The sequence below is a fragment of the Sinocyclocheilus grahami genome, unplaced genomic scaffold (genome assembly GCF_001515645.1).
Source record: "Sinocyclocheilus grahami isolate Dianchi unplaced genomic scaffold, SAMN03320097.WGS_v1.1 scaffold426.1, whole genome shotgun sequence".
Lineage (NCBI taxonomy): Eukaryota > Metazoa > Chordata > Actinopteri > Cypriniformes > Cyprinidae > Sinocyclocheilus > Sinocyclocheilus grahami.
Window position 1 is genome coordinate 493,805 of NW_015505605.1, and position 24,097 is coordinate 517,901.

Consider the following 24,097-nt stretch of genomic DNA (forward strand, 5'->3'; position numbering starts at 1 on the left):
TTTCCATGCCATGAAAACGAAAAGTTAGGGTGCAAAGCATGATAAAAGCAGTCCTTATGTCTTATGCACTATATTTCAAGTCTTCAAGACATTTATGTCTCATATTGTATGATATAGGAGAATATTAAGCTTAGAAATTGACAAAGTTGCAGATATTTACAGTATATGGCCAAAAAGATGTAATTCTAATAGCTTGTAATGTGAATCAATGAGATCTTTGTAACAATATAACACTATATCACCCAATAAAATCTTATAAATTAATTAAATGTTTATTTTTATAATCAAAGCTCTTTAGTTTTTTATGGTGGGGGTCAAAACGCATAATGCAATGCAATAAAATTATGATTGAGAAATGAACAAATAAAAGTTCCTCAAAAGCCTGATGTGTCACATTCATTTGTCAAAAGGAGATGTATAGCAGAATGTTAACGCTGCTCTCTTTCCATGAAAATAAAAATGTAGGGTGCTACTGTATAATAAATATATTTCTGTCATGACAACTCTGAAAGTATTTGGTCTTGGCGGAAAAGATCTGCTACGCTGCTGCTGCGGCAGAGCAAGTACCGAGACTTGCTACAGCCAATACATCCACAACATGCTGCTGTAAGCATGTAAGAAATATTGCTGCTGCACATATAACACATATGAATAACCCCCATATAGCATACATGAATCACCCCGTAGCAGATCTATACAGGTGGAGCTGGGGAAGCTGGAGGGTTTCTGAAGTGTGCTGCAAACTGCTACAGCAACCAAAAGCCAGGTATTTGAATGTTGAGCTGTAAGCTCATTGGCTACCGATATAAGAGAGAACTCAATCAGCTGCCAAGTGACAATGATGTCGCCAGGTCAGATTGAACTAGACCTATCGGACTGCGCCATCTAGAGTTTCATGCCAGAACTCTGTATATGTATATTATAGAGGTGTAAGGGTTCACAAAAATGACAGTTCTGTATGTACTTTGGTTTTAAAGTTACGGTTCAATATGTTTTCGATAGAGCAAAAGAAAAAACTATAAATCTGCTTATTTTTTATTTTATAATTAAACAGCACTTTACTGAACAGTACTTTACCACTTCAACCAGCTACAAAACACTCTTTGTTGTTCTTTGGTGAAAAAATTTGACGTGCCTCTGCTTATGGATACAATATATTTTAACAAAAGGTTATATTTTAGTAAGAATTATTGCACTTCCATTCTATTGTGCTCCATCTGTTTGACATGATTGCACAGGCTGGCGCTGATTTAGTCAAGTCTGAATTTTAACAAAGATTCACTATGTGAATATGTGAATTGCAAACTTTTACAGATACAACTGTATGATGCAAGCCGTGTGCTGATGAAAACGAGTGTGAAATGCATTAAACAACACATCGGACAGGAGGACAAGCCGCTTAAAACTGAAGGCTTGTAAGATAGATTGAATTCCTTAATAAAGCATGTTTAAAGAAAGTAATGTGGGTTTGGGAGGACATGAGGGTAAGATAAATGATGACAGAAGTTTTATTTTTAGGTGAACTATGCTTTTAATTCCATATTAGAAATAAATGTAGCTCATCAGTCTACTTTCCAACATGTCCCAGCTTACAAGTTACTGTATATGCTATGATTGGCTCTGCTATTTTGTGTATTGGATGAGAAAAGTGTAATATAGACTTGAAGTTATTCACAACAATGGTGTGAATTAGACATACGATGATATAATTCAAAAGATGAGACAAATTATGTAGGCATATTTTAAGCGTTAACAAATTCCACTGCCATTAGTTTCAAAGTGATTCACTGATGATCCATGAAATATTGGCTAAATAATTTACTGTACAATCTTGCAATGCTTGTCAAAAAACTTGTTTTTTAAGTTTACACAAATCTAAAATGCCATTGATCTAAACAACATCCCTAATGGTGCAGATTTTAACACTCTGACATCAACAAGCATATGAGCAAACTCCTTGAAGAGAAACATCTAGACAGGAGAGAGAAAAAAGACAGGAGCAGAACCGCCCCATGTCGGATTCCTTATTATCTCTCCCGGCCTGCTGATTAGGTGTGTATTGACCAGAACAGTCCTTCATGTGTAACGATCAGGGGGTGAAGCAGATGACATTAGAGAAACGAATCTCCATGTTATTTCATTAACTGAGAGGCCCGATCTCTGACAAAGCAATACATTTTATCTTGCTTTGTAATCCTTTACTCATTATTCTTCAATGAAAAGCCCTCACTTTGACATTGTATTTGCTTGCCCATGTTTACAAGTTCACGAAAGAAGGATTCTTCATAAACCTTCAGTACAGTGACTTATGGTTGGCACGATTTTGTCCACATTTAAGGTAACAAGTTAAAATGAACATAGTCATCGATGATATGTCAGACGTCTGGCTTCCCAAAGCTTGCTTAAGATCTTGGTCTGGAGGATAGTCAACCAAATTGAAAGGTTTTTCATCATTTACTCATCCTCATGTTGTTCCAAACATCTATGACTTTATTTCTTCAGTGTAACTTTTGAAGAAACTGTTTTTGACCACATAATGAGAGTCAGTGGGGTCTAGAACAACACTGGTCCTAATTGACTTTCATTTTATCGGCGAAAATATTTCTTTACATTTTTGTGTGAATCACTTTAAGACTCAGATAACATTCTAATGAACCGTTATTATTTCTTTTGATGTTAGAGCTAGGTTACAGTTAGTAAAAGGTTAAGGTTAATTGACTTCCAGGAGATGTTAAAGAACACATACTTGGAAAAAAGCACAGTTGGCATTTCTTTATTGAACTTTTCTTATAATCTTACTGAGTGTCATACCTTTGATAAAGTACATCTTTATCTCAGAATAATGGTAGTCCAATCAGTATAATATGCTAACCCTATCATCATAAAGGCTGCATATCACAATTGTGTTACATTCTTTGAACTGCAGTATTTCAAGATCTCAGACGGCGCTTTACAATGAGTCGATTTTTCCCGGAACTGTCTCAGGTGTAAGAACTCAAAAGAGACCCATTACAGTCAAGATGTGTTGGCGTTTGTGTAGCATTTGAGCCGAGGAGGATCTGTAGCTCTCTGAACGTTAGGAACAAGGGACGGTGGGCCAGATGTTCTGCAATTCATCTTGTGCTCTTTTCAAGAGCCGCAGTTTCCTGAATATCTCTCTCTGGGAGTTTTTTAGCACTTATATACATCCACACAGTGTCATCTTCTGAAATACTTAGTTATTGGTCTTTTTAATCTCCTCAGATATGTTTCTTGTAGTGCAAATTGGCATGCGTGTGGTTCGAAACTCGACAGCGTTAAATCCCAATACAAGCATCTGGATGTAGACTGTTAATCTCGACTTTTCAACACTACGGTTACTAATGCCACATTATCCGTCACCTGTTTACAAGGAAGATGTAATTATACAGAGGAATTAAAGTCTCACTTATTAGGTAGCAGTAATTTGGTTGGCATTTTTAAGCAAGTGTTCTCTCCTTGTCTCTCTGAACTGCATCGCTGTCTCCCCTCCACCTGTCTAGTATTTCTTCTGAAGCTTCCCATATGTTTGAAGGAGCATACATTATTTTTGTCTTTTTAATGAATGCATAATCAGAATCAGAGTAATTTTATTCGTTATTATAAGTAAAGCGGAGGAGACCCAGGGCAAGTGTAACAAATCTGCCTGCCATCTTTTGGTAAAAAAAGCATTTATGCACCAAAAATATACAGTATATATACTTTTGGACATTTAAAAAATCTAATAAATAGATTTAAACATGGTCAAATGTGTCAAACAGAACTGAGACTGGTAAATTCATATTACACTGTAAAAGAGATTTTTTAAAAGTTGATTCAATCCAATGTGAAACTTGTCATTTCCTTGTAATTTTTTGTGAAATTTACTAGCAACTTCTGAGTGAAACTTACTTCATAGAGCATTTTTTTTTCAGTGGAAAATGTGTTGAACTTTTGTGAAATTCCAATTGTGGAGATGAGATGATGTGTAGAAATTAAAAATAATATTTCAGTTAGATCGTCAAGTCTGCTGACCTATATCCAAGATTTGAAAAATGTAATTCCTAGTTTGAAATGATGATGTCCCTCTAGTATGTCTTCTGCAACAGAAATGAAATCAGAGGGTTTGGACTACATAGCTACTTTTAAAAAAAGGCTCACATTTCATTACATTAGTTCTGGGTGAATTATGCTATTATAATTTTAAACTATGTGTCTCCATTTCATTTAGTTGCATTTTGTGTTTCATTTATTCCTAGTGGTTTTCTTCAGGCGGTTGTGCTATGGACACATTAAAGTGTTTGCTGTTTTTTTTTAGCTCCAGCAGGGTTGACTGAGACTTCAGCAGAGACAGGCTTGTTTCTTTAAGCCACTGGCTTTAATGAGCCTTTAGTGTATGTCTAAGGTTCAACCTCTATGTGTTGAGACTTCTGACAGTGTACACATGTACACATGTACACTTATATATATTTTTAAATATAGTTTATTTATTTATTTTTGTGTCATACTTTTATTATACTTTTATAATATAATTATTATAATTTTAGTCAAACATTAAAATATTTTTGTACAAACATTGATATGTGGTAACTTTAATGGCTAGCACATACATTAATTTCTAGACCATAAACTGACCTTCTTAGCCCAGTAAAAGACCTCATCAATATATTGATCTAAACACACATTAACTGAAAGAGAAGGAGCTGGAAAAGCAACTGACTGTTACTATTCTGGTGCTTCATATTTTTCTGTAGCTGCCATTTAATTCGGCTCAACTCATTTTTAGTAGATGAGATGTAACTATAGCTTGCTTCTGCCACGGAAGAAAAAAATTAATGTAAAGATAATTGTGATTTTTTTTATCTCATAATTCAGACTTTTTACTCCTAATTCAGAGTTTATAGCTTATATTTCTGACTTTCTTCTTTCCTTGTAATTCTGAGTTTATATCTCACAATTTGAACTTTGTTTCTCATTCTGAGAAAAAAATCTGAATCGCGATATAAAAAAGCAACTTATCTCACAATTCAGAATTTTTCCCCCCATGTAAGAAAAAACAAAAAGCGGAATTGTGAGATAAAACATTTCAATTACCATTTTTTAACAAAACAAACTCCCATATATATTTTTAAAACTGATTTTGTGAAGCTCATTTCATTGTAACATTAGTTGTAATGGCCCATTTGAAATGGCTTAGCGAGTGCAGTTTTGTGTTAACCCATGTTTCCTGTTGAAACAGGACGTGTGGGTGGAGCATGTCAAAAGGCTTGTCCCAATATTTTTTAAAATAGCCAATAGGCTTTATTTACATCATAACTATGACTCGTGATTTGATACTTTACTAGCTGGCAGGAAATGGTTTTAGAGGGAGGGGCATTCTTGTTCTAGAGAGCATTTGATTGGATAAAATTCTCTGTAACGCAGGATGTCATCAATATTTTTGGTCCATTTTGATGTGAAACGCTGTAAATTTAGAATTTTATCAACGTTTAGGAGTTCGTTAGCATATAGATAGCTTTAAAGCTAACAGAGATATAGTCTTTCAGGGTTTTCATCTTCACATTTCTTTATACAGAATCTTATTTTTGATGCTGTATCTCCCGTCAGCATCTATTAAACTGCCTATCAATAAACTGGACAGTTTGTTTAGATCTTGAGATCTGTCCCGATCTTGATCATTTCTCCATCATTTCTTGTCCTCTGTTCTATGAATAAATGCATCAAGAAAGCTCAAACTCTCAAGGCCGTAACAGTTCAGCTGAAATAATTAAAGCATTAAGTCCTCCATTATGGCAAAATGCAGAGCTTCAGTTAAAACCGGTTAATAATGATAAGTCAGCAACCAGAGTTAAATGTATAGATTAGCCATTTAATGGACTGGCTGTTTGTCTTCTGACTGAATCACAGGTACATTTGCGGATAGTACTTAAAGAGCGAACGATGAAAATGTCCATGGCCAAATGGGGAGGTTTGTTTGTTTGAACTGCGATGCTTATATTGAGTGATATTTGGAGAATTTCTATGGGGGAGATGTTTGGGGCTTTTAGTAGCACAGCGTGGTGCAAGTGAATGAGATGGAAATGAAGGCGATTAGCATATTCACAGTGGTATCAAACTGTCAAGCTGCGACACCTAAACACCATTAAACACAGAGAAGTTTATTTGCTAAAAAAGGATTGCATATTTAGGCAGGTTTTAAGCGTTTTACTGTTTTTAGATGCAGCTTCTACATCCATCTGTCTTCTGTCTGTCTTAATTTAACAGAGATCACAAAGATTTATATTCTGGAGAAAGACAAATAGCTTATTTAATAAATAAAATGCTTTCATTGTATTCATAGTAAATCTGTTTACTCAAACTGTGTATCACAGATTGTTCATATATTAATATGAGATCAACACTAGCTAAATATACTTATGGTGCAGACACGTAATGTTTTAGATGTTTCTCATGACCATATGTCAATAAACACATTCCCTGCACTGTAATTCACCAAATGTCCTTTTACAGGAGCTTCAGTAGCTTCAAGAAATCAGTCAAACAGACTTTGTCCTGGCCATTTGGTGACTAACTATGAAACATTTGCTCTGCAGATCACATGAACATATCGTAGCACGGCTCATTAGATAAACCAACAGATGTGTTTGTTTGTTCTTCATCTATTGAATCCTATTAAAGGGATAGCTCACCTAAAAATTAAAGTTACAAATTATTTAATAACCTTTTGTTGCTCCAAACCCATGTGGCTTATTTTATGGAATGTAAACGATTCTTTAAGAATAAAAAAAAAACTATTTTATGCTATCAAAGTGATTTAAGAGACTTAAAAGTAGCGCCGGTATGTTGCCAGCAGTCAAATACACAGCATTTATATGTTCATTAGACCTGTTAGGCCTATTAAGATGTTAATGCGAAATTAATTTGGTGAAGCAAGAGGAAAGTTTAATCTGTTTAATGAGTTTGTTCAAATCTTTTTTATTACTTTAGGACTGCAAGTGATCGCTATGTCAGAGAGAAGTTCAGCCGTAAAGAATACAGCGGACGGAGGTTATACGGTAAGCCTAAAATCTGTAATTTATTAAATGTTATGCCTTATGATATGCTTGACTATGCCAGGCAAATTCATTCATGAAACATCCTTTCATGCATTGCTTTTGAGCACTTCCCCATTTCAGAGCTTTTTTTTTTTTTTTTTGAAACTATACACTTTGATCACTTCTATTCAGGATCACGATTCAAAGATGTCGGATGAGCACCGAGACACGGATGATTCGTCGGAGAAAACGCCTAGTAGGATGTCCAGATCCCCGCAGAAATCCTCCAAAAGACCAAAGACAGTACCTGTGAAAGTCACACTGCTTGATGGATCTGCCTATGAGACCGGGGTGGAGGTACAGGAGTTGCTGGCGTGCGCTAAAACTAATTTGTGTTGTTCTGTAGAAACATGGTGCCAGACCTCTAGGGCTTTCAGGTTTTCACATACTGTTCTCCAGTAACGCTGTATTCCTTTGTCAAGTCAACCACATGCCTGCCGACTGCTTAAACAGCTAGATTAGTTAAGATTTTTCCAGCAGAGCCAGACAGTGTAGCTAAAAAATTATATATAGGAAATACTGTATAATGTTACAAAATATTTCTACAGTTTCAGAAAAAAAGGTACAAAATATACAAAGTTTTCACCGGGTCGGTAACCTGTGGTACAAAAGCTAAAAGGTGCGCCTTTGTAACTTATTTATGTCTTTTTCTGAGAGTGTATTTGTAAAAAATTATATCCTGTATCCAAAAAAGTCTGAAAAAAAGTATCATGATTTGCAAAAAAGCATAATAATAAGTATTGTTTCTTGAGCAGAAAATCAGCATATTAGAATGATTTCTGAAGGATCATGTGACTCTGAAGACTGGAGTAATGATGCTGAAAATTCAGCTTTGCATCACAGAAATAAATTAAATGTTAAAATATTTTCAAATAGAAAACATTTATTTTAAATTGTAACAATATTCACAATATTACTGGTTTTATTGTATATTTGCCCAAATAAATGCAGCTTTAGTGAGCATAAGAGATTTCTTTCAAAAATATTAAAAATCTTACTGATCCCAAACTTTTGGTAGTGTAATTAAAATGATATATTTATCCTTACATTTTTTTCAGACTTCAGTGTCAATTATATATTTCTTAAAAGTGTGATTATTTTTAATCATAAGAAATAAGCATAATTTAGAAGTAATCCAGTTTAACATATTTAATCATTAGCATTAATTAGCATCAAAACGACAATATATACAGGTGCATCTAAAAAAAATTAGAAAATCGTGAAAAAGTTTTTTGTAACTTGTTTCAAAAAGTGAAACCTTCATATATTCTAGATTCATTACATGTAAAGTAAAACATTTCAAAAGTTTTTATTGTTTTAATTTTGATGACATCTCATGAAAGTCAAAAATCCAGTATCTCAAAATATTAGAATATTTCCTAAGATCAATCAAAAAAAAAAAAAAAAACCTTTGCAAAACAGAAAAGTTGTACATGTTTATATTTACTAAAATATTTTTAAACATAAAATTGCACAGGGACACTTGACAATTTTTGACAACAGTTTGAAAAAACTGATTCGTGGAAATGAATCAAACATCCCAACTCTCTGTACTTTCGCTACTGAGATTTAAATTAAGGCGCTATAAAATACCTCAGTTTTAACACTCGCATACTTTAGAGAGTATGTGCAAAACTTTAATTAAAGGGTATTATTACTGTATTTCTAATAACAAAGTACATCGCAAATATGTAATGCATTTTATGGTGCTAAACACACATAAAACCAAAACCTAAATTAAGACTATACTAAACTATTACGTTTGACACATACAAACCAGCAGCTGTGTTTACAGTAAGAATATGCATAGATATTAGAATAGTGTCGAGCAAAAAATCCCAATGATGTTCCTGTGATCCCTGAACCTCACATTTCAGTCCCTCATTGGAATTTCACAGCCCAGCTTTGAGCTCCATGTTGCCTGCCGCAGTGCTTCTGGGAATTACAGCACATGAGATATGAATGCTAGTGTGGGCTGATGGGGTGGGGGTGTTCATTGATAGGTGAAAAGCCCTCCCACACTAGTAGCTCTCCAGGGAGCGCCACATACTGCTCTGAGATCAGTGCCACGTCTGCCCCAGGGGTCTGCCGGCTGATGGATTTCCAGGGTGTTTTCAGACATGGCTCTTCTCTGGGGTGTTATTCGTGGCTCTCTTGTAGCTTCTACCATCCGTTTGCCATTACTGATGCTGCAACACCTACTGAGAGAGACAGACTGTCCAATCTAAAGGTCAAAGGCCGCCTATACTTCCAGTCTTCTATGCTTGGCTGAAGGGGAGGAGGATGGGAAATCTATAATGGTGACATATTAGTGGTCCCATGGAGTAAATAATACTGCAGCCTTTCAGAGGAGGGTATGCTAGGCTTGTGCGTTTGTCACCCTTGACTAAAGTTCACGCAGATTTTAAAAATGTGTTTTATTTACTCACCCTCAGCTTTGCTCCGGTTTCGTTTCAAATCTGTGTGACTTCATTTCCTCCACAGAACACAAAAGGAGATATAATGTCAAAGCTGCTCTTTTCCATATAAGAAAAAAAAATGTATTCATACTTACCAAACTTCAAAAGGACAAATAGTGACAATATGACAAGTGGCTGCTTTTGAACGCTCACGTTAATTTATTTAATAACTAGCCATAATAAACCATCTAAATCAACACAAAGTTAGGCTTAAAAAACTATTTTACTGCTGTGATTTTCTGCTTAGTTTTAAATGTCTGCTTTTCTATTGTTTGTAGGCTATTTGCTTCTTATTAACTTTGTTTATTTGTACTTAATTGTAAAACATAGTCATTGTGAATTATTAATGAAAAACCTGAAGCAATTTTTACTTAATTAAAACAACTGGAAAGCTACAGTACATGGCATTTTGTGGGTATAGGTACTGTATAGCTCAAGAATGACATTTTTCATCCTCATGTCATTCCAATCCTGTATGACTTCCATTCTTCTGTGGAACATAAAAGAAGACATTTCAGAAATGTCTCTGTTTTTTTTCTGTATGTACAATGGAAGTTAATGGCCAACAAAATTGTTTGGTTACCAGGATTCTTTAAAACCTATTCTTTTATACTCCACACATACAGGTTTGGAACAACATGAGGTGGAGTAAAATGACAGAATTTGATTTTTGGGTGAACTATCCCTTTATTATATTAATTTAACTATATGTAACAGTTGTGATAGGAAGTTTATTTACTACAATCATCAGCCTTTTTTGTCCTTTTGAAGTTTGGCTGTCCTGTCCCCATTCACTTTCAATGTATAGGGAAAAAACAGCCTGAGCATATAAAGTTGTGCTCAAAATTGATCATACCTTTGGTAAATATGATCAAAGAAGGATCTGAAAATAAATCTGTATCATTAATCCTTTTGATATTTTATTTTACAAATTTACAAAAATCTAACTTTTTCATTGGAGAATAAGAATTTAAAATGGGAGGGAAATCTCATTATGAAATAAATGTTTTTCTCTAATACACATCGGCCACAATTAATCATACTCTTTTGTTCAATAATTTGTTTTCGGATTTTGGTTTTTCTTTTCTAGATTTTTCTTGAAACCCTACCAAACAACATGTGTTGATGTAGGTGCTGTTTACTATTTTTTTTTATAGGCTTTCTGACCCCAAGACTCAACTATTTTCTGCAGTTCTCCAGCTGTGATCCTTGGAGAGTCTTTGGCCACTCAAACTCTCCTCCTTGCCTTGCTTTAAGACAAAATAGACCCACATCCTCTTCCAGGCAGATGCGTAACATTTTCTGTTGATTGTAAATTTTTAATTATTGCCCTGATTGTGGAAATGATACGTTTCAATGCTTTAGCTCTTTTCTTACAGCCACTTTCTAATTTGCAAAAGTTCAACCATCTTTTGCTCAGAAATATATTCTTTGGTTTTTCTCATTGTGATGAATGATTACGGGAATTTGGCCTTTGTGTTTCCTCATTTATTTCATAATGTGATTTTCCTCCACTTTTACTTTTTTACTTCAATTAAATGTTAGATAACAAAAAAAAAATGAAATATCAAATGGATAAACAATGCAGACTATTTTCACAGCCTTCTTTGTTCACATTTATCAAGGGTATGAATAATTTTGAGCACAACTGTAGCTAAATATCTCCTTTTCTGTTCCACAAATGAAAGAAAGTTGAGATGAGCATGGGTGAACTGTACCTTTAAATATCTGATGTCTTCGCTGGAACAATGGCTTATTCTTGAGTTGATCAAAAGGCAAAAAGAGATCTCTATGAACATTTCACTAATTCTTTTATGTCACATCATCAATATTAAAAATCTTTCTCTTAGATAAACACAGCAGAGCACTTCCCATTACAAGCAAGTTGTGAACATACTGTACCTCCTAAAATCACAAATATCAACAAGGACAGTACTATTGTTAATCAGAACTCAGAGTACATTTCTGCACCTGGGGATCTATCAAAATTAAGTCCTTGAAGTGCATTAGGTTGGGCTAAAAACTATGAAATTGCCTTTACATACAAATATAATGTGCTGGTGTAATTGAGGGCCTCCCTGGCTAACTTAAGAAGCCTTTTTCTGGTAGCACACCCACTCTCTCTCTTTCTCTCTTAAAAAAAACCTTGTGCTTCAGCCATGAGAGGCCAGGGAAACGACACACACACACACACACACACACACACACACACACAAAACCTCATCACTTCTGTTGCCATGGAAACAGCAGCGCTGCATCCCTGTCGCCGCGGGAAACGGGCTCCCTGGGCAGCGAGTGCTCAGTGTTTCTGTACAAAGGCAAAGCTAGTGTCTCAAGCGTGTTGCATATGCCACTCTATTGTGCAGAATGACAGGGTGTGGTCAGAAAGACACACAGATGCTTAGCCATGACAAGATTATATGAATATAGAATGAGAATGAGGTTTTCTAGAAACAGCACATAAGTGTTCATTGAAGCATTTAAATGTAACAAAGGGCAGATGATTCCATTATTTCAATTTCTTATCTTTAAGACTGTAATATAAACAAATTCATATTTTATCTCCCAACTCTTTATATAAATTTTTAAATACAAAAAAAAATACTAAAAAAAAAAAAAAAAAAATAGAAACCGTTATCATCCAGCTCTAATCTGCTGAGCTCAAAAGGCACCAAGATAATAAAAGCATCAACATCATGATTTTCTTGTAAAGCTGCTTCATAACAATGCGTATTGGGGGAACTTAGACTTGATTTACATGCTAATGTTCACCTTATCATTGACCCAGCAAATGGATGGGAAATACATTATAGCATAAATCTTGCCAGTTCACAGCATATATGGGGACTTTTTGAGCCTCCTGAATATTACAAATATCGCATTTAATCAGCATCTTACTGGTTAATATGAGCCGGGCCAGATAATATGATGTTGAATTGTGTCTTAAAATCATAAAAACACATTTGCATTGCATGACGGACGTTCCCCTTCCCCAGTCTAGGGTTGAAAGTGGGTGTAACAGGTTAACTAAGCTTATATATATCTGTAAACTAAAAGAAATACACGGAAAATAAAGCGTGAAGGAATCACTCCAGTCCTCTGCCCCAGAAATGCCAGACAACCACTTGGTTTAAAGCAGGGGTGTCAAACTCAGTTCCTGGAGGGCCACAGCCCTGCACAGTTTAGATGCAACCCTAATTAAACACACCTGATCCAGCTAATCAAGTCATTAAGGCTTATTTGAAAACTACAAGGTATGTGTGTTGGAGCAGGGTTGGAACTAAACTATGCAGGGCTGCGGCCCTCCAGGAACTGAGTTTGACACCCCTGGTTTAAAGCAAACGTAAACAATTTATTTAGATAAGCAAGGATATTGGAAGCAATAAGTGTCTTCAGGAGAAGGCCTGGCCAAAACAACAAACAAAACAGCAGCTAACTTACAGGAGGAGTACTAAATCTATCCAGGTGAAAGAAAAAAAAAAAATCAACAACAAACTTTCCTCAACTCCCTCGCGAACCAAAAACGGGGTTGAACAGGGAGTACAAAACAAAAATGACACCCTCTCCCTACAGCTTCCAATTTAACAAAGCAAATGAACAATTACAATACCTTTTTAATACCTTGAAGAACTAAGTTAGAGTAGCCACACTACCTGCACAGTAGCTGGACAACAGGAATACACTATAACAATCAAAAGTGTTTTCATGAAGAAATGTCCCAAGTTTGCACCACACTCAGCAAACTTCTCAAACACCAACAAGTCTGGAGCAGGGGAGAAGTGAACCTCCCACCCAATTGTTTCTTCTGCTCTTTTGTAGATTTTGCGTCTCTGCATCACATTCTCTGACGAGCACCACCTGTGGGCAATTTGCTGCTGCCAAGCAAGCAGATAAAGAGAAAGAGAGCGAGCACCTACAGCACATACACAGGATAACATAACCACACCCAAAGGGGCGGGAAAAACACTTAAAAATAAATAATAATACAATACATATATCCTAGGGATGTAACAATATTCTCAAGGGAATAATACTGTGTCCCAGTGAAGGGATTAGAGACACTCCTGACTTTGATTAAAATCGGAAGGGGGGCATTTTCTGCAATGACAAACACTAAATCAATCTCTTTTCTCTTGTGCTCTTTCTCTGTACTTGTTCATCTATCTATACAGAAGCTCTGTAAAGGACAGGTGCTACTGGATATGGTTTGTGAACATCTCAACCTCTTGGAGAAGGACTACTTTGGCCTGTCCTTCAGTGACACGGAGAGCCAAAAGGTCAGAGTTCACCTCTTATGTCATCCCATTGTACTACTTCTCTTATATAATTGCTATAATTGCTTTAACTTAACAGAGCACATATTGGTGAGACTTTTTTTTATTATTCCAGCCTTGTGTAACTTGAATGTGTGAGTCTTCCGGTGTCTTTTGCTTCCAGTTATTTTACTTGTACAAAAACAGGCTGCTCTGCTGCTTGATGATGCAAACTGGTATTTCTTATGTCAGAAACATGCTGGAAATTGGGGCAATAGGCCTATGTTAAATAATGCAAGCAACATCAAGAAAATGATTAAGAAAAATATCAAAACATGCTAAAAACATGTTAGCAAAGTGCTAAAACATGATAGCAACTTGTTGAAACATTGCAATATGTTAAATAATGCTAGAAACATTTCAAAACAGCAAAATTGTAAAGCATATTAGCAATGTGCCCTTACAAAAATGTACCATAATTTTATTATAGTAAAATTGTAGTAACCATGTTTGTGTGTGTGTGTATTGTCTTTTGTATAACTACAGATTTACTACAAATACCATAGGTAAAGTATAGTTAGTGTTAAAAAATTGTGGTTAATTTGTGGTTACCTTGGTTTAACTATAGTACCTATATGGTTTATTTGTAGTAAAACCATGGTTCATTTTCTTAATACATGCTTCAACATGTAGCTAAAACATGATAACAAAACAACCATCGATATATACAAAAGTTTATTTAAAAAATGTAAACTACTTCTTAACATCTTCAAACGTAAAGCCCTTTAAACTACTTCATATTTTCAAGCTAACAAAGTTTTTCTCCAGACTTTAGCATCTACAGAAGTTTTAATTTATTATCGTAATTGTAGGCACTAGTGTGTAGCACATATAGTTTTACTGTTTTCCTGCACATTGTTATTCTTCTAGTTATTTATCTAAACAGCTATCAAATCTCAAACGTCTCAAACGTTCAAAGAAACCAGATTACTTCCATGTTGCAAAATAAGGATAACTGCTATAGATTAATTTATCAATTGCTCACTTGATTAACTTTAAATGCAAACATCCAAAAGCATTCTTAGGTTTTTTTCATTTGTAAGTAGAAAACAGGGATGCTGCTCAGTTAACAAGAGCATCCTTTTGTTTTCCATCGATTCCCATGCACTACCACGACCTCTCTATATAGAAATACACATAATTGGGTTGAGATAATGGGGCTCTGAGTCCTTGTGATTGGGACTGTTGGAGGCAGGGTTTGACTGATGGAAATGCTCTGAGGATCACCCCAGTTCTAGTTTAACCATAAGGACCCTGCTTGCACCACCACGGTTGTCCCAGTCTAGTTCCACTTAGCTCTTTTTCCCAGCTGAGGCTCCTTTGCCTGCTGCTATGATCAGCGGGATTGTTCCCGGGCCAACAAATCTGATCACACTGCAGTTTGAAAGGTGAATGATTTCCGTTTGAAAACCACATGTGTCAAGCATGGGAAGCGAGACCTGCGGAGATCTCAAGGTGTGTTAGAAACACTTGTAAAGACAGTAACAGATCCAGAAACAGAATGGGCCATTTTTCAAACGTAATAGAGAAGATTTATGTTAAAGTATGAAGACATTTGCAGGCCTGGTGGGCAGATAAAAATAACCAGGCTTTCAGTGGAAATATCTTTGGTTTGACTTGTCTGTACAGCAAAGGACAGCGATTTCTGAGACAATTTCACTCCCGGTCCTATATTTTACATGTATCAGTGGTCATTTATGAAAGCTGGTACTGTGAGATGTGAATAAGGCAGTGCTTTTCATCTCCTCTGGACCGAGGTGAGCTGGCATTAAACGTTTTCGTGTGTCACCAGGCTTTGGGTGACCTTACTGGAGTGCAGTGTGACGGAGATGGCATTTATCTACTCTTTTAGTGCTCATGTGGCTGCAGAATATTAATGCACTGGCTATTTTACAGAATATGTATGAGGTGATTGCTCCTGCCGTGGAGGAGACGGTGCTGAAACTGCGGCATTTGCTTATCAATGTGTCCTGGCTGATAGAGGAATTTTTGTTCTCTCTTTCAGCATTGGCTGGATCCATCAAAAGAAATCAAGAAACAAATCCGCGGTAAGTGTCGGAAAATAAGATACTTGGGCTTTGTAACCTTGGTTGCTTGAATCTGATGAAAGTGAGTTTGTGTCTGATTTGTTCATCATTGTGTTTTTAGTGGGTCCCTGGCATTTCTCCTTTGCTGTCAAATTCTATCCTCCCGATCCTTCTCAGCTGATTGAAGACATTACACGGTGAGTGCGTTGTTCAAACGTGTTAAAGCTGAAATGTGTAATTTCTGTGCCACTACCATCACCAGATGTAAGTGCAAAAATAAAGACTGTCTACAAATAAGTTTGTCAAACACTCTCACTGTCTGGCACTGGTCAGCAAACCAAATGAATGAATGCTATTGGCTGAGACAGTGTTGCCATGCCGGCTGGTCATGATATTTTGATAGTGAAACTATTTGAGGAAATGGAACCAGAGCTGTCATCTGCATATTAAAGAGATCGTTCCCCCCAAACTGACAGTTCTGTCATCACCCTCGACTTGTTTCAAACTTGTGTGAGAATTTTTGAATTCAGAATGTGTGAATTTTTGTGTTCAGCTGTTGAACACAAACGAAGATATTTTGAAGAATATTGGCAATCAAACAGTTGACGGTAACCATTGAGTTTCATAGTATGGAAAAAAAACTATATTGAAGTCAATGGCTACCATCAACTGATTACCAACATTCTCAAAATATCTTCTTTTGTGTTCAGCAGAAAAAGATACTTTAGAAACAGAAAAAGAAAATGTAGGTTTGGAACAACATGAGGATGAGTAGATGGTTTTTGGGTGAACGACCATGACTGAGTTTGGACCAAATATTTAAATTAAATTAAATTAAATTAAATTAAATTAAATTAAATTCAGTTCATCCTGTGATCCTACATAGGACAAGCCATTGTGAGAATGGATGGATTATCTTTTATAACAATTGAATAATTATAATTAATAGCAATGATATTAAAATAATGTTAATGTACAATTATATATAAAACAGGTATGAAAGCTAAAAATTATTCTAATAATTACAAAAATTATCATATTGTAAAGTAATTTATAAGTGGTCCTCAGTGGACGTTTAAACAATATTTAATTAATATTTAATTTCCATGGTTAATTATTTATACACATTACATATTAGACTTGCAAGACTAATACACATTAATCACTTAGCACTTTTGTTATATACAAAATATAGTGCTACTTGTTAACTCATGCCACGTTATGCATGTCATAACTCATTGTATCTGTCTTTATATTTACAGCTAGATATATGCCCAGTGTTCTATACATGGTCTGTTGATCTAAAATCTGAACCGTGCAATCCAAGTACAATCCAACTTGTCACTTTAACCATATGTTGCTTCAGATTGATTGTCCCTTTAGTTTAACATGGACATGTTGCATGAAAACAAACTCCAAAAGCCCTGGTCATGTGGTGATTAATCAAAATTTTGTTATGGTTTCATTTATCATATATATATATATATATATGGTAACATATGATATCAATTCTATTGTAATTAACAATGTAATTTAAATTGATTTACTAACTTTGGTTGGGCAGGTATTACCTGTGTCTGCAGCTGAGGGAGGACATACTGTCAGGTCGTTTGCCCTGCTCGTTCGTCACTCATGCTCTGCTGGGCTCGTACGCCGTTCAGGCTGAGCTGGGAGACTATGACCCAGAGGAACACGGGCCAGACTACATCACTGAGTTCCGCTTCGCCCCCAATCAGACCCGTGAGCTGGAGGAGAGGGTGATGGAGCTGCACCACAACTACAGGTGAGACCAGCTGACCCCTAAGGGAGCAGTGATTACCAGAGCTGTCAATTAATTAAGACTTTTAGTCATATTAATTACATGATATGCTGATTAATTAAATTAATCCTAATTTATCAGAGTTTGCTGAGCAACTTCCCCAAATTAAGATAACCTAAATTCATTACATTATTATGACAGAAGATAAAAGCTTTAAATAGACTTTAGAATCTTTATAAGTTAATGTATTTTTTATATCCTGACCCAGTTCAGTCAGTTTTGCAGTTGAGTTTGTCAGTCTGTGCAAGTCTGGGCTCAAAATACCAAATTTAAATTTCTCTGACAGTAAGAAAAATTCCTTAATGCATAATTTATTTACGGATCATGGGGCATGATTATATATTATTTATGATTATATAATAAATATACAGAAAATATTAAATTACACTAAATTAACACACTGAATTGATAGCTCTAGTAATTACAGATACTGATAACAATCAGCACAACAATCAAATAGCTCAAATATTCTGCAACATATGTTTTTAAACAAACATTTTTGTTTATTTATTCATAAAATGATGACCTGTTATCAGGGGCATGAGTCCTGCAGAGGCTGAAATCAACTTCCTGGAAAACGCCAAGAAACTTTCCATGTATGGTGTTGATCTCCATCATGCTAAGGTATGATGGTGTTATTTCTTTTTTTAAGTTGTACTGCTAGCATAGAAGTGTCTACATTGTACATGGAGTATTATGAACTGTATGTTTGGCTCATAGGTGATTCTAGTCCTTGTTTAGGAGGGCTTCAGCCCACTGTCTTACATCTCAGCCCCCCGAAAAATAATACTGGGATTCTGCAGGCCTTAAAAGGCTTCATTCATTCTTCCACAATTTAAGGCCTTACCCATCTTATTCCTGGAGAGCCTACTGCGTTTTGAATTATGGGTGGCACTTCAGGTTTGGGGTACTTCCATTCAAAAAGACTGAAACTAATCATGTCAAATCAAATCTGTTGATTTTCCTTTATGTTATATTTTCAGACATCATGAGAATAACGTAACGCTTGGTATTTTAACGTGACATGTTATAACAAGAATATCTATGGTAAGAGTTCTTTTCAGTCGCTGCATTCTTTTCTTTTTTTCGCTTTGCATTCCGATGTAATAGTATGAAAAAGGACAACGTATACTGCTCATTTGTGGTCTGTTCTCCCGATTTAATTTACGATATATTCCATTAATCACTGGAATGCTCGAAGAAGAGGTTTGTTTGTTTTCACAGTTAAATACAATTTATTATCTGTCAAAATGACGGAAATCACTTTGAAATAGTATTACGTTAATGAAAATTTTTGATTAAGGCAACGTATGTTACATAATACAGCTATATATTACTACAGTGATATTTCACCCATCCGTTATTGCTGTGGAAAGAATCACACTTTTGGGGTAAAACCCATAACTGTTTGTCTATAAACTTTCTTATGCTTAAAGCACTCTTAGATACTGAAAATGCTTTTTGTTTATCACTTGTAACTGTCTTTCCCCCCTTTATTACTTTATATTTGCATTGTATTTTGCATGTATGTTTTAAAGCTATATTTACTTTGTTTAATTCTTAACAATAATTAATTAATTATTCATATATTAATTATTTAATGTAATTATTTAAAAATAGTAGCCTGCTTATATAATTTAATAAAAATACATAAGCTAAATTTGATATAATCGTGATGCATCGTGATATCAAATTGAATTGAATCGTTGACATGATAATCGTAACCGAATTGAATCGTGAAACCAGTGCTGATTCACACCCCTAGTTGAAAGTACCTGATTCATGCTTTTACACTTTTAAATGTCATTTTAATGTTTGATGGTTGAAGGGGGAGTAGAATAATGTCACCTCATTGTACTCAGTAAAAAAAAAAAAACTATTATTGCGCTCATAGAGCAAACCTTTCACTGATTATTTACAACTAGGGATGCACCGATACCACTTTTGCCAGTACTTGCCGATACCGAGTACCGATACTTTCATTGCATTTGTACATTTTTTTAAATATTGGGTACAGAAACCAAAACAGTATGTGCCCATCTTGACTTCTGAGAGACACTGCTACTCTGAGAGGCTCTTTTTATACCCAATTATGTTGCCAATTGACCTAATAAGTTGCAAATTGGTCTTCCAGCTGTTCCTTATATGTACATTTAACTTTTCCGGCCTCTTATTGCTACCTGTCCCAACTTTTTTGGAATGTGTAGCTCTCATGAAATCCAAAATGAGCCAATATTTGGCATGACATTTCAAAATGTCTCACTTTCAACATTTGATATGTTATCTATATTCTATTGTGAATAAAATATAAGTTTATGAGATTTGTAAATGATTCCATTCCTTTTTTACTCACAATTTGTACAGTGTCCCAACTTTTTTGGAATTGGGTTTGTATAATTTTAGTTGGTTAACTTCATTTATCAAATAGATATACAGTCAAATCAAAATGTATTCAGACACCTTCAACATTTCTCACATTATATCACAGTTTATTAGCTATAGTTTAGAAAATGGTAATGTGTCAAAACAATTTCAGCTTGATAATGTCAGATAACTTTGATAGAAAGGTATGTAATGGATTACAATAAACTAAAAATTATTCATACAGCTGTCAATATTTACACAACTATCAATACTTTGTCGGGTGACCCTTGGCCTTAATGACAGCATATAGTCTCCTGGGCATTCTGTCAACCAGGTTCATGCAAACCTGAACTTCAGTTTTTTTCCCAGACTCGGTCTGAATAATTTTTGGTCCCAAATTTGTATCAATTTTACTATTAGTCCACTGTATGAAGAATTTTTGGGTATAATATATCACAGTTTAGTTTATTTTGCTATCCTCACTTACAGAAATGAACTATAGTGTCCTATACCCACTAGTAAAAAAATATCAAAAATTATATCTGGTCTCTGAATCATTTTTGGTTTGACTATATCCTTCTGTTATTTTCACACTTAATTATGCCCATTAAAATGTATTTTACAAGTTTTTGTTACTTTCACTGTTCATGTTTTTCTCTCTCTATGGTAGCCTACATAATCTTTAATGTAATAGCATTAGAGCTGCTCCATTGCAGCGGCTTAGTACTGTAATCACGTGATTTGCTGTAAAAATGCAGGGAACCACTCGCTATAAATCTCCTAACTGTGATAGTTTCATAAATAGAAGTCTCGTTTTTTTCATCTGAAACGTGCAGCGATTTATTTTCCAAAGCCACTCATATAATGCAGAAACACTCAAGCAAGCAAACCACGCGCAACGCGTGCACGTATTTGTACTGGTGCAGAATGAGAGGGACAAGTACAGTACAGCCTAGTGCATTTCACACAGGCTGTTAGTTTCACTTTCGCCAGAAAGTCGTGTATGCTTAAGGGTAAAAATAAATTATGTTTATAGTGAATGCCCCTATAAATTGTCTTATATTTATAATTTAGTTTTAATCCAAATGATGTGTGCTAAGTGAGCAAACATCAATTAAGATCACACAACACAAGTGTGCGCTCTCTCCCTCCCTCCCTACCATTAAGTAACTTGTGCATTGTTTTACTTACTTCTTTTTGACATATCCGACCGAACTACAAACTTTCCAGTGATGTCTGTGAGAAAGCTCGCGCATCTGTGCCGCCGCACGCTCAATCCACTCAGCGTGATTTGCTTACCAGCTGGCGCAAATCAGCTATACCGGCATTAATACTGAATGTTTTATATTCATTGCATACATATACTTCGTAGACATCTCTAATAACTCCATTCTGCTGTCTGTTGTCGGTGTTTCTTTGTCTGAATATGGCACTTATCACATGCTGTGTGGTATCGGCGTTTGGTATCGGGGCATTTTAACGAGTACGAGTACAGGAGCTCAGTATCGGTCCCGATACCGATACCAGTATCGTATCGGTGCATCCCTATTTACAACTTAATGGAAGTTACACCCATAATCCGAAATCATGTATCATGCAAAGCGTCATGGGGCATAGGAATAAGGTGCATAATGGTACAAAAATTCAGAGCAGAAAGTCTTAAATTCATAGTCATAGCATGACATTTTCCATGCATTGTAAAAAATTAATATCCTAAACCAAAACATCCTTAAATGTGGATACATTGAGAAATTGAACAAAATTAAGTGAGTTTATATTTAAAGCAAGAATAAATACAGTATCTGCCAGTGGCTTGTGAAAACCTTTTCCATAATTCAGTGTTTGTAATTTTTGTGAAGTGAATTAAAAAGTAATAGAGATTGGTTTGAAGTTGTATTTTCAAATATTGCTAATACAACATATTGACACAGAAAATATGTTGATGTACTGTGGTTCCTTTTCTTGGCATTAAAAAGGTCTTAAAAGTCTTACATTTACCTTCAAAAACCTGCAGAAACAATTTTTGCACATTTTTAAATAGGACAATGGACTCATACATGTATAAACAAAAACAATGAAAAAAAAAGTAATTTACCAGCCTAACACTTGAAACACACACAGGGCCAGAAATTGCATTTATATTAGTTTTATTACCAAGTAACATATGAATTTGCACCCTTTGCAAATGGGAAGATACTTATGTAAAAAAAAAATAATTATACTGTCTTTTGAAAGTAGATTATTTACTTTGCCACTCTAACTTTGCATGATTATACAGTTCCCCTTCAGGAACTCGAGCTGCGTCGAGTCGCTTTGGGAACGCCCTTGCCTGACCACGTTCTGAAGCACGTGTCAAATCAGTCCAATGGAGCAGTGAGACGTCACAAGCGGGGTGACGTAAGCACCAGAAAGTATAAAAGCGCATCCAGCAGAGCGCAAACCAGCTTCTGCTCTTCAGTAGCGCTCTGTGTATGTGTCTGTCTATTTACTGTTGTCTGTCCGCACAAGCATATATATAAAAAAAAAAACAATCATGAAAAAGTCTATGGCGAGCGAACGGCATTACAAACGCTGTGTTTATCCCTGCCCACGATAGTCGTGGGGATCGCAGGTGGATTTAACGGAGGGATCCGAGACGGGCTCGTCCTTTTCTCGGTCCTCACCCGCTAGATCCGCGGCTCTCTCTCACGGTTCGGAGCCCACACTGCAGTTTCTTCCCCCCCAGAGAAAGAGAGCCAGACGCTTCATCTATCTTCTTCCGAGGAGGTGGATGTGATGAGTGTCGAGACCGAAAACGGATCTGCGGACCGTTATTTGTCTAAGAGGACCTCGGCTAAATAGTCCTACCATTGTCAGGTCCCTGAGGGCAGCCCACCTGGGGAGGAAAGGATAACACCTCAGTATACGGTGCCCAATCCTCCTCAGTGCCCTCACGGAGGCTTATTGATATTCGAGCTCTGACACACTTCCTTCCAGACCTAAGGGGGCATCATGCGCTTGTCCGCACAGACAACACATCGGTGGTCTCCTACATCAATCGGCAGGGGGCAGATATCCTGTCGAGACAGGGGCTGAGGCCCGGGGGATGGAGGACCCTCGGGGTGGAGCTCATTTGGAGGGAATTTGGCCAGGTGGAAAGGGATCTATTTGCATCGCAGGAATCGACACACTGTCTGCTCTGGTTCTCCCTCACGCATCCAGCTCCACTGGGGCTTGATGCCATGGTGCAGACGTGTCCGAGGCTTCGTCTGTACGCTTTTACCCCGATCGCTCTGCTCCCGGGAGTTCTGGAGAGGGTACGCCGGGATGGGGTCCATCTGTTGCTAGTAGCCCCATTCTGGCCGGCCCGAGTATGGTTCTCGGACTTGGTGTCCCTCCTCGACGATCGAGGTTCCGATCAGGAGGGACCTCCTCTCTCAGGCGGGGGGCGCCATTTTTCACCCCCGCCCGGAATTATGGAAGCTGTGGGCATGGCCCCTGAGGGGGCACAGCTCCTAGCATCTGGTCTCTCAACTGAGGTTGTTGAGACTATACTCCAGTCCAGAGCTCCCGCCACTAGGAAACAGTACGCCTTGAAGTGGAAACTTTTCGCTTCATGGTGCGGACAGAGACTGCAGGACCCAGTCAACTGCCCAATTGGTACAGTTCTGGAGTTTCTGTGGGAGCGATTCTCCGCAGAGTTATCTCCCTCCGCTCTGAAGGTATACGTGGCGGCCTTAGCTGCTTACCACGCCCTTCTGGGTGGTCAATCATTGGGAAGACACCCACTTGTCACTCGTTTCCTCCGTGTCACCCTGATGCTGAGGCCGGTACAGCACACCAAGGTGCCCTCATGGGACTTGGCTGTGGTTCTGGAGGGCTTATGCAATGCCCCCTTTGAACCCATAGAAAAAGTTTGGTCAAGTTGCTCAGGCTCAAGACCATCTTTCTCCTCCCTATTTCCTCACTAAAAAAGATCGGGGATCTTCAGGCACTCTCTGTTTCGTGCCTGGAGTTCGCTCCAGGCATGGTTAGGGCATTCCTT

At 36.6% G+C, this 24,097-nt stretch overlaps 1 protein-coding gene across 5 annotated transcripts in view; it reads left to right on the forward strand.

Annotated features, from left to right (window-relative positions):
- Positions 1 to 24,097, forward strand: part of LOC107551534 (band 4.1-like protein 1) — a 64,554-nt gene that overhangs the window by 11,957 nt on the left and 28,500 nt on the right. For all 5 annotated transcript variants that reach the window (XM_016233149.1, XM_016233150.1, XM_016233152.1 and 2 more), the window contains exons 2-8: positions 6,985 to 7,052; positions 7,224 to 7,388; positions 13,723 to 13,827; positions 15,869 to 15,911; positions 16,012 to 16,087; positions 17,455 to 17,673; positions 18,246 to 18,333. In XM_016233149.1, coding sequence (XP_016088635.1) covers positions 7,002 to 7,052; positions 7,224 to 7,388; positions 13,723 to 13,827; positions 15,869 to 15,911; positions 16,012 to 16,087; positions 17,455 to 17,673; positions 18,246 to 18,333 — 747 coding nt within the window. In that variant the 5' untranslated portion in view covers positions 6,985 to 7,001. The remainder of the gene's footprint in view (positions 1 to 6,984; positions 7,053 to 7,223; positions 7,389 to 13,722; positions 13,828 to 15,868; positions 15,912 to 16,011; positions 16,088 to 17,454; positions 17,674 to 18,245; positions 18,334 to 24,097) is intronic.